Below are 16,247 nucleotides of genomic sequence, written 5' to 3' on the forward strand. Positions count from 1 at the left end.
AGTTTTGTCCTTCAGAGCTGGTGCTGCGTCAGGAGCAGGAGGAGTACGCTCGCGAGGGCATCCAGTGGACGCCGGTGGAGTACTTCAACAACCGCGTCATCTGTGAACTTGTCGACGCGCCGCATAAGGGACTTGTGGCCGTTATGGACGAGGCCTGCCTAAACCCTACCAAGGTATGGAATCCAGATGTGATTTAACAGTGCTAAAATGATATATCAATGTCATTAAAGTGTTAACAGAACAAAAAGAGCTAAATCTCCTCATGTAAAATAAGCTGTCTGTATGATGAAATTGCCTAACATTAGAAGGCGGCGTTACTATAGTTATGGCCGCGCCAAAAGATTCTAGTAATACAGCAAGTTGCAACATCTAAATTATGTTTTGCTTCTATGACACTCTTTTAGGTGTCAACGCTTTCTTATACAGTTCTTTCTACGGTCTATACAGCAGTAGGTATTCCTACGGGAATATAAGAAATGATTTCTTTCAGATATCGGACGAGCAGTTACTGGAGGCGTTCGACAAGCGTCTGGGCTCGCACCCGCACTACACGTCGCGACAGCTCGCGCCCGCCGACAAAACGCTCGCGCATCGCCGCGACTTTCGCATCACGTGAGTACGCACGCAGCTATACGCTCGTACGCGTACGCCATGCATGTATTTCTTGATTGCGTGGTAAATACTTTTAGGAGTGAATATAGTCATGAAAATAAGCAAATTTTAGTATGCAGTAACTTTCTAAGTAAATGAAAATGCTGTTTTGTATATGACAAAAGCTGTTTTTTTTGCAACGTGAAAAGTTTGCATGCTGTTAAAAAACATATTGTTTTTAGTAGCACGATCGCAGCGAATACCGAGTTTTCATGTATGTACAAATAAAAAAAAAACAATAAAAATATAACGTGTCGTTTCCGCAGGCACTACGCTGGCGACGTGACGTACAGCATCGTGGGTTTCACGGACAAGAATAAGGACTCGTTGTGGCAGGACCTCAAGCGGCTGCTGCGGTCGTCCACCAACAAGTCCCTCTCAGACATGTGGCCAGAGGGTGCTGAGGATATACAGAAGGTAGGACCTTGATATCACTATTAAAGTGTGTTTATACAGTGACTATAATAGTCCGGTCGCAAAACATCGTGAACGAATATAAGTTTATCTAGGAAATAACGATTCGGTATCAAATGATCATTCGGTGAAACAAACTAACGTATTATTTTATGTTACGGTGGAAATAATTATTTTTTATTGTATAAACAGACATCGAAGCGTCCAGCGACAGCAGCTACACTGTTCCGCGGCTCGATGGCGGCGCTGGTGGCGGGGCTGGCGAGCAAGGAGCCCTTCTACGTGCGCTGCGTCAAGCCCAACCCCGCGCAGACGCCGCGCGCCTGGGACGAGCGCCTCGTGCGCCACCAGGTGAGATAGACTAGAGTATACTCGGATACTGTAAATGAGAGTGGCGCCCATCGTGGGGCCCGAATCTTGTTGTTTATTCTCTGACTCATTCGCATAAACAAACAAACATATTATGTGATATGGTATTAGCATTAGCCCGGGCGCGCACTAGCGGCCAAGCCGCGGCGGCCAGGCCGCGGCGGCCATCGGGATATATACTTTAATATGAAACCGCCATAGACGACGCGCACCTGGCCGCAACGCGACCAGCGGCCACACCATACTTTCGATGACCGCTAGTGCGCTCCCGGGCTAAGATATTTCGAGTACTTTTCGACGTTTATCCGCGTGGGAAAATATATTTGCACTTTGCCTATCTATCGATAATAACTTAAATTAAACCACCAGGTGGCGTACCTGGGTCTCGTCGAGAACGTCCGCGTGCGCCGCGCTGGTTTCGCCCAGCGTACGCGCTACGACCGTTTCCTGCGTCGCTACAAGATGCTGTCGCAGTACACGTGGCCCAACTTCCGCGGCGGTGCCGAGCGCGATGCTGTCGCGGTGCTGCTCCGCGACCTCCGGGTCACTGACGTGCAGTTCGGACACACGAAGTTGTTTATTAGGTTTGTCGGAATATTTTGTACTACTCGATACGTAATACTCGATTCTAGAGTGTGAGTTCATTATATCGTAGCTAAGAGACATTAGTATCAGCTTTAAAGTATTTAACCCGTCGATCGTGGAAAAACGAGACACAATAGAATTTAGAGAAATATCGTGTCTCGGTTACCGGTGACCGTATGGGGCTTGATGAATTAAATTCTATTTCTTCTCAACGACACATACATATAAACATTTGCGTCAGACTAAGCCCCTGTAATTTAGACGTACTTACATTTGTTAATATATGGCATTACTGATACTTTTTAATCGCGTTATAAATTTTAACTCATCTCAAAATTCCACAAAAAAAGATGCTTCGCTTATAATGGTACTTTCCTTGTTCTTTAATTGTTGTTATCTAATTTAAAAAAAAACTGCATATTACAGGAGCGCACGCACCATCCACGCACTCGAAGCGGCGCGCGCGGAGCTCATCCCGTCCATCGTGGTCCTGCTGCAGAAGCTGTGGCGCGGCACACTCGCGCGGCAGCGTTACCGCAAGATGCGCGCCGCACTCACCATATACAACGCCTGGAAGTGAGTACTAAAGAGCCATAGTAAAACATTCTAACAAGGAAACCGTATATGCTTACAAAACACAGCATACAGCTTTTAATTACCAGCGCTTCTACAGAACACGTAGCAATATCGAGTTTTGATGACGAATTAATCGTTAGATTAATGTTTTAACATTTTCATGAATGTACGCAAATTATAGAAACAAATGGAAGACTTCTGTGGCTCAGTAGGTGGGCTGTCGGCAGCTCAAGCCGGGGGTCGCGGGTTTGAATCCCGCCGACGGAACAAAAACTTTTTAAAGTTCCTGGGTCATGGATGTGTATTAAATATGTGTATCATATTATAATAAAAATCTTAAATATATGTATAGTATAAAAGTATTAAATATATTTCCGTTGTCTGGCACCCGTAACGCAAGTCCTTCCAGTACATAGCACGGGGCCAGACTGACGTGGTGTGAAGCGTCCATAGATATTATTATAAATGGCTAACATGACATCAACTTTGTGTCGAATATTAGCCCGTCGATCGTGGAAAAACGAGACACAATAGAGTTTCTATTGTGTCTCGATCACCGGTGACCGTATGGGGCTTGATGAATTAATGAATCCATACTTCCATATCTATACTAATATCATAAATGCGAAAGTGTATCTTTCTGTCTGTCTGTTACTTCTTCAAGCCCAAACCGCTAAACCGATTTTACTGAAATTGGTTGGTTACTTTTTATCCTGGAAAAATGTACGGCTCCCTCGCGATAAACGATCTTTGGTGCAAACGGATTTGCGGGCATCATCTAGTGTTACATAATATTGCACAATAATGAATACTAAAGTTTGTCAAGCTTCTAATGTTGCTGTATATTTCCAGACGCTACAAATTCAGACGCTACATCACCGAGCTGCAGACGGAGCTGCGTCGCGGCAGCGGCACGGTGATGCGGTGGCCGGCAGCGCCGCGCGGCGTCGCGGTGCCGCTGCTGCAGGCCGCGTACCGCCGCTGGCGCGCGTGGCTTGTGCTGCGAGCCGTGCCGAGGGAGCAGTGGCCGCAGTTGAGGCTCAAGGTTTGTTGCGTTAATGTGACAAATAAAATTAGTTATAGTTTGTGCGTTCTAAGATGATATTCGTGACAGTTTTCACGTTCCTTGCTACGGGTTTTTTACAAGAAAACAAAAAAATCAAAATGTAATAAATTATATTCCATCTACAAAAACAAATGTTTCCTATAATTGTAAATGAATAAAAATGAAAAGATGCTAAATGCTAACATATTAATAAAAATTATAAATATTAACTGTGAAATAGGAGTATAAAATTATTGTTACGAAAACATTTGAAAAATGTCATATGATTGACTCATGAGACATGAGATTGACTCTGTTGAATCGAAATCAAATCGATAAAAAAGGGCAGCCATCTTAAATCGCCGGCACCACTGAAACAGAGTAGACAGAATGATAGAGTATGTCGACTTAGAAGTTTAGAACTGATGTTGAAATTTTTAAATTTAACGTATTATGACGAAAATAGTCGCTAGGGTTGTTAACTTGTTACCTACGAATTTAAAAATATGACATATTCGATGGACTTGTTCCTCTTTGGTCGTATTGTTGTTTGTGTTTTGGCACATGCGATTAAAATTGTCAGAATCCAATTTTGAAATCTTTATTTTAAATATTTAAAAATAAATTATATCAGCCAGCGCGAGGCACAATCCGTTCATAATCCTAGTGAAACCCAACGAATTTGACAGATATTGAAACCTGTCCGGTTCTTTGCAGTCGAACTACTGGTAGTTATGTCTATTGTGACTGAAATGTCAGTACGTAATCGATAATTTCGATTGCAATTCCTTTACGAAGTGATTCGATATTTCTAAACTATCGATTAATTTTTGTTAGGTAACTTCCCTACTATTGTCAATTATAATGTGTCACGCATATCATCATAAAACGCACAAACTATAATATAATCGGGTAGATGCTTTACATCATGCAAATACATTAAGCTGTTTAGGTGCGTGGCCAAAACCGGAACTAATGCTGTCATATATATTTTTTTATGAAATAAGGGGGCAAACGAGCAAACAGGTCACCTGCTAGAAAGCAACTTCCGTCGCCCATGGACACTCGCAGCATCAGAAGAGCTGCAGGTGCGTTGCCGGCCTTTTAAGAGGATATAGGGGAGGGTAGGGATGGGAAGGGAATAGGGGAGGGTAGAGAAGGGAATAGAGTAGGGGATTGGGCCTCCAGTAAACTCACTCACTCGGCGAAACAAAGCTCAAACGCTGTTTCACGGCGGTTTTCTGTGAGAACGTGGTATTTCTCCGGTCAAGCCGGCCCATTCGTGCAGAAGCATGGCTCTCCCACGTATGTCATATTGTAATATTTCGCGTTACTCTCAGCTTAATTAAAAAAATGCATAATATGGCTGAGCATCGTTGAATGACAGGAGGATGCTTTGCATGTCGTACTAATTGCAATATCTCTTGTTCAGTAATGATTGATTTATTTTTAAATTTACAGGTGTGTGCTGCTAGTGCACTGCGCGGACGCCGTTCACAGTGGGGAGCGTCACGAGTCTGGGCTGGTGACTACCTCGCACTCGATACATACAACCCACGTGCAGGTGAATTGAATACAACTTTAATCTATATTAATGCTGTAATGCAATGCGCAAGCTTGGGGGGGGGGGGGGGGGCTCTTATTAAAGATTAACTCGTAAAGAAAGAAAGAAAATATATTTTTCATTGTCATCTTAAATAGCTCGATGACTATAACTTAGTCTAACTTTATATAGGGAGTTGAGGTACAATTATCCAAAAAAAAAGAATGTTGCTAGAACGGTGAAATTATTGGGGTAAAGTTATTGAGGCTCTAACTATACTCACGTCTCGAAGTTCTACTATGTCGCTTTATTAATATCCCGATAACTTTCCAGCGTTATACCGGTCAGCGCTGAGCACGCTGCTGCGCGGCGGCGGGCGCGCGCTGTTCTCCTGCCGCGTGCACAAGTTCAACCGGCACAACAAGATGGCGGAGCGCTGCCTGCTGCTCACCGATACCGCGCTGTACAAGCTCGACGCCAACACCTTCAAGCCGCTCAAGAAGCCCACGCCCGTCACCGAGGTACGTCATATCCCGCCGCGTGTGACGTCACACGACACAAGATGGCGGAGCGCTGCTTGCGTCGAGTTGTCATTATTGTATAATATAAGCTGCAAAAAAATAGGACATAAAAACGACAAATGGAAGACGGGTTTCTTTAACGCGGAAACTATTGACCAGATTTGGCGAAATTGCCAAAGATTAGCTCCGGACTAACACAGATTTTTTTAAAGTCTCTGTATCTTTTTTGAAAAAAAGCCATCTGGACCGCGGCCTTATATAAATAAACTTTAGAAAACTTCAAAACCTAACTAAAACAACGTACGTATACGCAGGTGGGTTGCGTGCGCGTGATGAGCGGCAGCGCGCAGCTCGTGGTGCTGGCGGTGCCGAGCGCGCGCAACGACCTCGTGTTGGCGCTGTCCCCGCCCGCGCCATCGCAGGACCTGGTGGGCGAGCTCGTTGGCACGCTCTCGCATACTTATCACAGGTAAACAATAAAGATTACTATAGTCTGAAAAATATAACATAAGTCTTTAATGTAAACAAAATAATCGTTAGTTTGATAACTAAGTTGCAGATTGAATAAATTAACATGAATTCGTCTAATAATATATCTCTAGTTGTCTCATATTTAGATAGGTACAATGGTACAGTTTGAATGCCCGAGTAGAAGTGGAAAGCAGCGATAAGTCAATATGTTGCGCTACCGGATTATAGCAAATCAATCAATTTACACCAAAACGGAAATTAACTCTTATAACGTTATAAATATCACTAAAATTCAATTCACACTTTTTGTGTATGTCTTTTGTTTTTAGTGAAAACTTAACTAATTAAACGCTATTCTCAGGTTGTCTGGTTCAGACCTAGCCGTTGAAGTCGAAAGTGGAGCTACAACACGCTGCATGCTGGGCGGCAAGTCTCGCGCGCTGCAGCTTCCTGCCGCGCCCGCCCCCGGCCTGCCGACGTTCACCAGCGCGCATGACGTCATCACGTACCACCCGCCCGCCGCGCGCGCCTGACCGTGCACGCTGGGCGATATTGTGGACGCTCAGCAATGTATAGAGCAGTGTTGCACGGTTGAGCGATGGTGTGCAGGTGCACGCTGAGCAACATACTGTACGCTAAGCAACGTCCTGTACGCTAAGCAACGTCCCCTACGCTGAGCAACGTCCTGTACGCTAAGCAACGTCCTGTACGCTGAGCAACGTCCCGTACGCTGAGCAGCGTCCCGTACGCAGAGTGACGTCTCTGAGCGTCGCGCAATTACACATTGGCAAAATACACTACTTTCAGAGAAATTCATAGGTAGATGGCGGACCTCCGTAAATGAGTCTTATTATGTCAAGTAAATGGTAGTCTTCCAAGTGTACTTGTAAGTAATCCGACCACACTACGAAGGTCCACCATTCGCCTATTAATCAATTTCACTGATCGTACACTGGGCAATGCTGTACATTGTGACAAGTTGCGCTGTAAATAAAACCAAATCGGCTTGTTAAAATGATTCAAGTAAGACTATATAAGTTTTTATACAAAAGTGAATCGACCCAACGAAATGTAGGTACAAAATATTCTTGGTTGTTAGTCAGTTTAGTCAACAAGTTGATACAATAAGTATCTATCGAAATGGATCTCTTGTATACAGAGTGTAACAAAACTAAGTGATTATACTTTAGGGTGTGTATGTATCAATTTTAAAGAGTTCACTATGAAAGTAGCAGCGCTCAATGATTTTTTTTGTGGTTTGTGTGGGCACGCGCTCGAGCTTTATGACTTTGTTGATATAAAAGTAAAAAAGTTACTTTTTCAGCGCTGCTACTTTTACAGTGAACTCTATAGAGTGGACTTATACACACCCTAAAGTATTATCACTTAGAAGTACCTAATGTTTTTCAGAGTCAAAGAAAATACATTTAAAGGAAGGAAGTTGAAATGTATTTTTAAATAAAGACATGTTATTTTACCGATGGGTATTTTTTATTTAGAATAAATGTAAATTAAAATTTTTGACTTGTTATGAACCTCTTACAAGGAAAATCTTCAAGAAACGCAATAGTAACCAGATTTTATTTGTAGTCTTAATATAGATTATAAAGTATTAACTTATTATAATGCTAACATAATAATTCTTAAGGTATTTATTTACTATATAAGGTATGTTTTGGTATTTACAAATAAATGTGATAAAATGACAGTTTATATTACCTTAATTTTTTTTACTTACTTATTATGTTGTATTATAGTTCTTGCAATCTATGAGCGCGCGGCGCCCTTAGTTGTGTTGGTTACCATATCTATACACGCGTACATGGCTCGCTCGCTACTGACTGCTCCGTTCGGTACGCACACTAACGAAAATGTCTATTCGTATTTCCAACTACAAAATATAAAGGCTACGCGCGCTCGTAGATTGCAAGAACTATAACAATATTATAGATGTTGCCTAGTCGTTTAGATGCTAAAATGGTATTTGACGCAAAGTCACATACAAAGTTTTTTTTAACAACATTTTAAAACCCCTGATTATGTATTTCGTTTGTTATAATTATAAAAAAGTAAATAAAAAGCTAGGATTAATCAGTGCAGTACTTAAAATAACGTTTAGATTCAAAACAACTTATTTTTATAATTTATTTTACATGTAATAGCACAAAATATAAGACCATGATTATGATTTCGTGACATTATTTTTACTGTACATATTTTAAGAACATAATAAATAAAGATTAATGTTAGATAACGCATGTGCTATAATACTGCAGGGTTTTTGACAGACGTTTGTTCTTTCAATAGCGCGTCTGATTGGCTGGAATCAACGTATCTAATAGGTTAAATTACTGCAATTTCCCCCCTCCCCCACTCCCCTCCCTACTAGATCATGTTGACGTCCCTACTAAGTATCATATCTAGTACTTTTATCTGTAAAAATTAAAAATTAAGAAAACGAATTTTGCCATTTGTTTGCAATACAATATTTTTACAACTAAAAATTATAAAAAATCTGATTCCCAATCAACAACGCTATCGAATAAATAAACTCTTGTCAGAAAGCTGGCATGAATAAACTTGGTTTAAATCTTTTTAATTTCTGTACAAATTGTATTATAAATTATGTGCGTAAGGGACCACAACGAAGTATTATTTTAGTGTTTAGTTTTATATCGTTAAGGCATTTATATGGCACAGTTATTTTTACACTTTTCTCTTATTAGCTTATTTCACATACTACACCAGCTATTCCCAAAGTGTGCTCCGCGGAGCTCCTCAAACGTCTTGTGGGGGCTCTGTACATAAATTGTGCATTGTCATTTTCTACTTTTATTAAGAGCAAGAGTAATAAAACTATGTAATTTATTACTTTTAGAAAAAAGAACTATGATCTTTTTGTGCCATATGAAATAATAACCGTATTTTTGGCATAAAATACATACAAGAAGCTTAAAACCTAGTAACTAAAACTGAAGTGCCTTTAATGTGTTTTTTTTTTAATTTATACGAATTCAGTGCCCTTTGTTAAAGTTTTTGTACTTAGTACTTACTTCCGTTTCAACTTTCAATGCGATTTGTTCTAAATGTAAACAATTAAATATAACAGTGGGTTGTAATGCTACCAATTTAAATATCACGTTTACACCCGTTTGAAAGAAATACAGTGTCACTCTGCTCGAGTTTCGTTTACATTTAGGTCGGAATGGATTGGAACGGATTGTAAGGATGTATTATTGTATAGTATATTGTATAATGTATATTTTATATTTAACGAGTGATATAACGTGCCTTAAACGGTGCCATTGCTTTGTATTATTAAACGCAATATTTTACAATTTATACTTTTATTTACTCACCAAATGCATACTGGCCGAGCGCTGCCGTGCGTGGCCAACGCCAACATGAAGGCCAGTGCTTTTCAACCTGTGGGGGTCACGAAACCTCTGGTCAGAGGTCGAGAGAACCATTTCGGTAAAAAAACAACAAAGATCAGAACTAGTAACAAAATTGTAACAAAGAACCGATTTTGCTGAAAGGTATGGAGATACTTAGAGTACAGAGAAAGGACATACTATTATGTCATATAGGATACTTTTTATGCCTGAAAAGCGAATTTTGGCGCAACTGAGTTGTGGGCGTCATCTCGTTATTTGGTAAGTATTTTTAGGGTTAAATCCTTATGAATACTTACCAAATAACGAGTGTATAGATCTGATGGTTTGACCTTTACGCTACACCAGGCAGTAGCACGATTAGCACCTCGCATTTGTAAATATACAACGTCATAACAAAAACTATAGCTCTTCAAGTAGGGCAGTTTTATGTTGATAGTTCTCGAGAGCTGTTAGAAGGCAATAAAACGAAAGAGCCCAAGGCCAGTGGTCCCCAACCTTTTTTTCATGAGGGCCATAAACATGTTTTAGTCTTGGTGTCGCCGACCGCAACAAAAACTTTTTAGGTTTGGAAAATAGTTCATTCTTCAAAATTAACGATTAAAAAGTGGAATTTTAACGACAAAGGGTTGATTCAGACCGCAACGCGACGCGTAGATGCATTTCTAAATTTGTATGGATTTGACAGATTTCAATTGCGTCAGACGTCTTGCGAATCTGTCAAATCTATACTAATAAATGCATCTACGCGTCCCGTTGCGGTCTGAATCAACCCTATCACGTAGACTTTACGTAATTTATATTTTGCCGGTGGGCGTGAATTTCAAAATTGTTTAACATCACGCGAGCCACAAATAAAGTCCTGGCGGGCCGCGGGTTGGGGATAGCGCCCTAGGCCTTTTAAGATTATCATTCAAAATTCAACAAAAAAAGTGGGTTAGTACGACCATTTAAATTAGCTATGTTGACTTGCTGCAAACTGAAAAGTAAAAGGACTCTACTAAGAGAAGGAAGGCTGTCTGCATGTTCGACTGTATCACCTTAACTGCTGAAATGGCCCAGCCTTTTTTTCACAATTTGCGTAGTCTGATCTGTTTTTATCTTGAAAACTAACCCAACTTGGCTTTGAACCCAACGCCTTTTTTGGCGTTATGGATAATTGAATGAACAATATACTTTTTATACTTACGCGTACCCTTAGGGATGAGATCGAAGCCCCGCGCCATATATAAGGGATGGCGGGACGCACCGCCCTTAGAATACTTCGGACCTCCGATTAAGGGACACCTCGGCAGGTATGTCACTTTTTTAAGCGTTCTTTTATCGAACAGTAGAATTATATAGTGATATACCGTGGTCGGCCGGCGATTTTAAACTATTTAGGTAACTGGCTTTTACCTTTCTTATTGGTGTAGCTATCTTGTACTAGACCTTTAATTTTGCGCTTTTAGGCACTAACTTCTATTAAATAATAGTGTAGATACGTTTTAAATATTATAATATCAACTTTGAATAAAAAGTGTTTTTTTTACTTAGGTACCTTTTAGGTATGCTAAGCAATATAGTGTCTTCACGTGGGCACTTGAAATATTCGCAAATTGTACTTCAATAATAAATAATAAATTAAAAATTTCAGAGGGGCTCTCGTACAAAAACAATTTTTTGCCAATCTTTCCTTTAAGCAGAGACCAGCTTGCTTAGCACGAGGATTGAAATTTGTTTCCGATCTTCGTAGACAAAATATAACTATAGTTTTTTTGATAAAAGATCCTACGTTTAAGTAAATAAGGTCGTAGATTCATTGTCAATGTTATTTTATTTTGAAGCGCATTTTGTGAACTGTTTTTATTACCCATTGTTTAGCGTGGGAAAATTGATAATTCCACCCTCAAAGAATCTACATCGCCAAAGTGCTAGACAAATTGTTTAACATTAATTTATAAAATGTTTATAAATCCGAGCTCGCAAAACAATAGGTCGTAAAAGTTGCTCGAAAAACTTACATAAAAATGATTATTGTTGCCGATGAATCTACGACCTTATTAACTTTAAATCAGGAACTATTTTCCAAGAAACTATAGTTATTTCTTGTTTTTATCTATTTCTTCTAGATCGACAATCCCCGTGCTAGGACAGCAGTAATATTTTCCTTTGTCTATGCTTTAAGTATCCGACGGGTCCGACGATATGCGCGGGTCCGACTCGCACTTGGCCGATTTACACGTACTTAATCTTTGGTACTATGAACATTCCAAAAAATATATATATCCACAGCCAAACATATAACCTCCTCGTTTTTTGGAAGTCGGTTAAAAATAACATGCGATTACTTAGATACATATTTTTAGAACTTTGTTATTTGGGAATCCCCTGGGCAGTTCTTACTTTGAAAATCTTTCATGTAGGTAAGGAACCCTTCAGGTTTCTACATTTTACTTTTACTTTTTTATGAAATAAGGGGGCAAACGAGCATACGGGTCACCTGATGGAAAGCAACTTCCGTCGCCCATGGACACTCGCAGCATCAGAAGAGTTGCAGGTGCGATGCCGGCCTTTTAAGAGGGAATAGGATAATAGGGTAGGGTAGGGAAGGGAATAGGGGAGGGTAGGGAAGGAATAGGAGAGGGTAGGGAAGGGAAAAGGTGGGTTGCCGGCCTTTTAAGAGGGAATAGGGTAATAGGGGAGGGTAGAGAAGGGAATAGAGTAGGGGATTGGGCCTCCGATAAACTCACTCACTAAGCGCTGTTTCAAGCCGGTTTTTTGTGAGCCCGTGGTATTTCTCCCGTCGAGCCGGCCCATTCGTGCCGAAGCATGGCTCTCCCACGGAAAATACATCTCAGTGACACATTGACAGCGACACGAGGACGTGTATTGATGGGAGTTGGGTTTCACTTATCCTAATGTACACTCGTAGTTTGATTATCGCTTTTAGGATAACAAAATCTATTCTTGTAACATGGATGGATCACTGAATATAGCTGATGGGTATTTTTATTCAGTCACAAGCAAACAGTAGGTACCCTTACCTAAGTCTTAACAAACAGGTGATACGTCTGCTCGTAATTGCTGCAAGTTACCTGGCAGTCACTTGGGCATAGCTGATTAGCGATTAGTGATTACTAAATAGAACTTACTACCTCGATTTTCATACCTTGAATGTCACTTTCATTGTTGGTAGCTATAGAGCACCGTCTTACTTGCGGCCCGTGAATGTGGAATAAGTTATATGACGTACGGTATCAAAAACAGTGTTTTCTAATATTGCCAGTAGTAATAATTGCCTCAGAACTGTTTGTGTCATTTTATAAAAAACATATAAACTTATTTCCCTTCATTATGTGTAGGTATACTGAGCTTCTAGGGTTAATACGAGTATGAGGCCTGCGGCCCGCCTTTAGTTTGTTTTGCCTGCTTGTGGCCCTTGCCTGCCAAAAGGTTGCCGACCGCTGCTATAGACTATAGAGTGGGTATAGAAGATTACTCTTCTAGGTATAGTTGCCCGGGCATTTACGGACATAATATACATATTTTATTATTGGGAACTAGATGACGCCCGCAACTCTGTTGCGCCAAAATTCGTTTATTGCGCATGAACCGTACATCTTTCCGGGATGAAAAGTATCCTATGTCCTGTCCCGGGACTCAAAGTATCTCCATGCGAAATTTCAGCAGAATAGGTTCAGCGGTTTGGGCGTGAAGAGGTAACAGACAGACAGACACACTTTCGGATTTATAAAATTAGTATGGATTAATTTTCACATTGTAGTTAACAGTGCCGGTTTTAGCAGTTAGCACTACCAGCGCCCTGGGCGTAATCTCATCGGCCGGCGCCCAGGGTGCTGGGCAGAGTGCAGGGCGCCCTGGGCCGTCGCCTGGCATCGCAGACTTCTAGTATTTGCCGTCTGCTCCCTTTTTCATTGAAAACTAAATATTTCATTTGCAGAATGCGTCGCTTTACCTGCATGATACTGGCGCTGGTTTTGGCAGGGATTTGTGGAATACAGATTATACAGAGTTTAAAGGTAGGTTTCTTGGGTCGTTTAAAAGGTATGATATCGCAAATTATATCAATAATTATTGTGCATAATAACAATTACCTACACTGTAAGTTTTTGCAAATATCGTTTTCGGCTGAACTGCCCCGGGGCAGGGTGGGCCGACACTTATTGCATAGTACTAGTGCAATACGTAGTTTATGTTCTTAATTTAAACTTCAGCTGTTATACTGTATCCTGTCAGGCGTCGGCCCACCCTGCCCCGGGGCAGCTCAGATGCCGAAAACGCTATTATATGTCACTCTGAATTCTTTATCTATTTAGGTAAGTATGCAGTAGGTTCAAAGAGTAAACTATTTTTAGATGGATGATTTGAAGCAGGACATGGAAAACAGAGAGCTGTGGACAGAACTGAGAAAGGATCATGTCATGAACCTAATGAGAAATTATCACGCTGACGCACAAGGGTTTGTACGGTTGAGGAAATAAAATGTTTAACTAAGTAGTCATTAACTGATGTTATGCACGCGGGTTTTAAGTTCGCGAACTTACTCAGCTCGCGTCGGTGATAGACGTACGAACTTTAAGGCCCGTATAAATAGTCAGTACTCAAGATGCATCTCGGTCTCAAGACACGGTTCAGGCTCTGTGATTGGTTGGCTGTCAAAATCTGGACAAATCACAGAGCCGAATCGCGTCTTGAGACCGGGTCGCATCTTAAGTACTGACTATTTATACGGGCCTAAGTACGCGGGTTTTAAGTCCGCGAACTTACTCGGCTCGCGTCGGTGACACACGAGTACACTGGGTTACCATGTCGTCGATGGAAGAAGCTTTGTCTTATTTTAAAAACTAATAAGAAAAACTAAATAGAAAAGTTTAAGTGTATATGTACGTACATATTATTTTTCACACAGATGAAAACCAATTTCGGTTTCGTTTGACAGCTCGAAATTGTTGCTCTATTCCGCTAGGTATATTAACTTCATGGTACAAAGGAGATATTTTATAGTTTGGACAATGAATTTTCTATGTCTACATGTAGGAATCAGCTACCGATGAACACCAATAAATTAATATTTTGTTTGATAACATAAAATAAATTGCGATTTTGTTGATTATTAAAGATTTAAAATTAAAAAACGTTTTATTTGACTGAAAAATGTGAGCATAATTTTTAGCATTAATTACAGTAAATTTTAACAGTAGTTTAGCAAATTTTGTATCAGTCGTGTTGGCAACACTGCCTGACGGCTCGCGGCTCGCGACTCGCAGTGCTGCCAGACGTACGAGCTACGAGTAAAATTCCAAGACGGTGAACTTACGCGGCAATCTTTAAGTACGCGAACTTTAGGTGACACACAGGCGAGTAAGGTCGTCGAGCCATAAGTCCGCGTACTTACTCGCGTGTCTGTCACCCCCTTAATTTATATCCGCACTGTATTTTGCACTACATCTCATTTTTCTGCGGCAATCGCTTCTATTTTTCAATTTCAAAATTAATAATCGTTTATCGATAACGCGTTCAGTGTTCAGTGTTAACCCTTGCTAATCAATTTTATACATAATCGATTTTGAGTTCAAAGTTTAAATTACTTAATATACTTACAATAATTTGGAAATCGTTTCTCTACCAGAGTCCAAACAATAAATAATAGTTATTAAAACGTTTGTAAAATTAGGAGCAAGAATGTACCTATATAAAACTAGTACCAATGTAATAGAACATCATTTTATATAAGGATAGTAATAAGTTAATAACATAACGTCTTTAATTTCGCAGATGGACTAACGAATATGGGACGAATTATGAGAAACGCGCGAACGTCAAGAAATGGTGGTGGCTGCTGTACAGCAATGGCAATAGACAAAAGCAGCAGAAGTGGAAGAAAGGTAGGTAAAATAATAATAGATATGTACTTATAACTATATAGGTTTTGCCATAATTATCCCCATACGAATCTTTATTTTATCTTGAACACCCCTAAAAATACGGGGTCCCCTAACTCAACCTAACCTAACTCCCTACGCCTCTGTTATAACATAATATTGCGATTACGAATATAATGCGATTTAATTCATTATTATTTTAATTTAAGTAGGTACGTATAATTTTATTTTTTTCAGGTCCCGCGTCACTAGTTTGCTATTTCAAAGTTTGCGCAGTGCCAGCTGTTTAATTGCAAGATTTGAGATTTATGATAATTTAAATTTAAGTAAATAATAAATTAAAAAACCTGTTTTCCGTGTCATTTGCTCATTTACCTACTTTGTAAAATCCTTATTTTTGTTTTTGTGCCTAAAAAAGCAGATTAAGGAAATAAATAGATATCAAATAAGCTAGTCATTAAAATGAAGTACCTACGTATTAATTGATAATTTAAATGATTTTTTTTTATGAACAAAAAATAAAAGTAGTGAAATCAAAGTTGAACTTGAAGTTACTTGAAGAGTAGGTAATACTAGTATTGTTCTTTTGCAGTAAGTATCGAAAACTCATTGTATAATAATATTATTATTTAAATATATTCGTAAACTTAATAATTATGTAAGTACTTATAACAATATTAGCCGTTTAGAAAAATGCCTATTAAGTTAAGTTGTAAATATTATCGAAGTTATCAACAGCACCAAACTTACTATCTCTACTGATTGTTTACACGGTCCTATTTACCAGAATCA

General features: G+C 39.9%; 2 protein-coding genes across 2 annotated transcripts in view; both read left to right on the forward strand.

Annotated features, from left to right (window-relative positions):
* LOC121732906 (unconventional myosin ID-like) overlaps positions 1–7,377 on the forward strand; it is a 39,419-nt gene extending 32,042 nt beyond the window's left edge. Inside the window, exons 8-18 of the mRNA XM_042122933.1 lie at positions 16–173; positions 491–612; positions 918–1,068; positions 1,258–1,416; positions 1,804–2,018; positions 2,446–2,595; positions 3,448–3,640; positions 5,102–5,204; positions 5,517–5,704; positions 6,019–6,173; positions 6,537–7,377. Coding sequence (XP_041978867.1) covers positions 16–173; positions 491–612; positions 918–1,068; positions 1,258–1,416; positions 1,804–2,018; positions 2,446–2,595; positions 3,448–3,640; positions 5,102–5,204; positions 5,517–5,704; positions 6,019–6,173; positions 6,537–6,708 — 1,766 coding nt within the window. The 3' untranslated portion in view covers positions 6,709–7,377. The remainder of the gene's footprint in view (positions 1–15; positions 174–490; positions 613–917; positions 1,069–1,257; positions 1,417–1,803; positions 2,019–2,445; positions 2,596–3,447; positions 3,641–5,101; positions 5,205–5,516; positions 5,705–6,018; positions 6,174–6,536) is intronic.
* A 3,438-nt stretch (positions 7,378–10,815) lies between these two features.
* Positions 10,816–15,810, forward strand: LOC121732908. The gene is made up of 5 exons (XM_042122935.1): positions 10,816–10,865; positions 13,514–13,592; positions 13,929–14,032; positions 15,349–15,458; positions 15,693–15,810. The coding sequence occupies exons 2-5, from the start codon at positions 13,515–13,517 to the stop codon at positions 15,743–15,745; spliced, it is 345 nt and encodes a 114-aa protein (XP_041978869.1). The 5' UTR covers positions 10,816–10,865; position 13,514; the 3' UTR covers positions 15,746–15,810.
* The last annotated feature ends 437 nt before the right edge of the window (positions 15,811–16,247 follow it).

Source organism: Aricia agestis, chromosome 13 (assembly GCF_905147365.1).
Source record: "Aricia agestis chromosome 13, ilAriAges1.1, whole genome shotgun sequence".
Taxonomy (NCBI): Eukaryota; Metazoa; Arthropoda; class Insecta; order Lepidoptera; family Lycaenidae; genus Aricia; species Aricia agestis.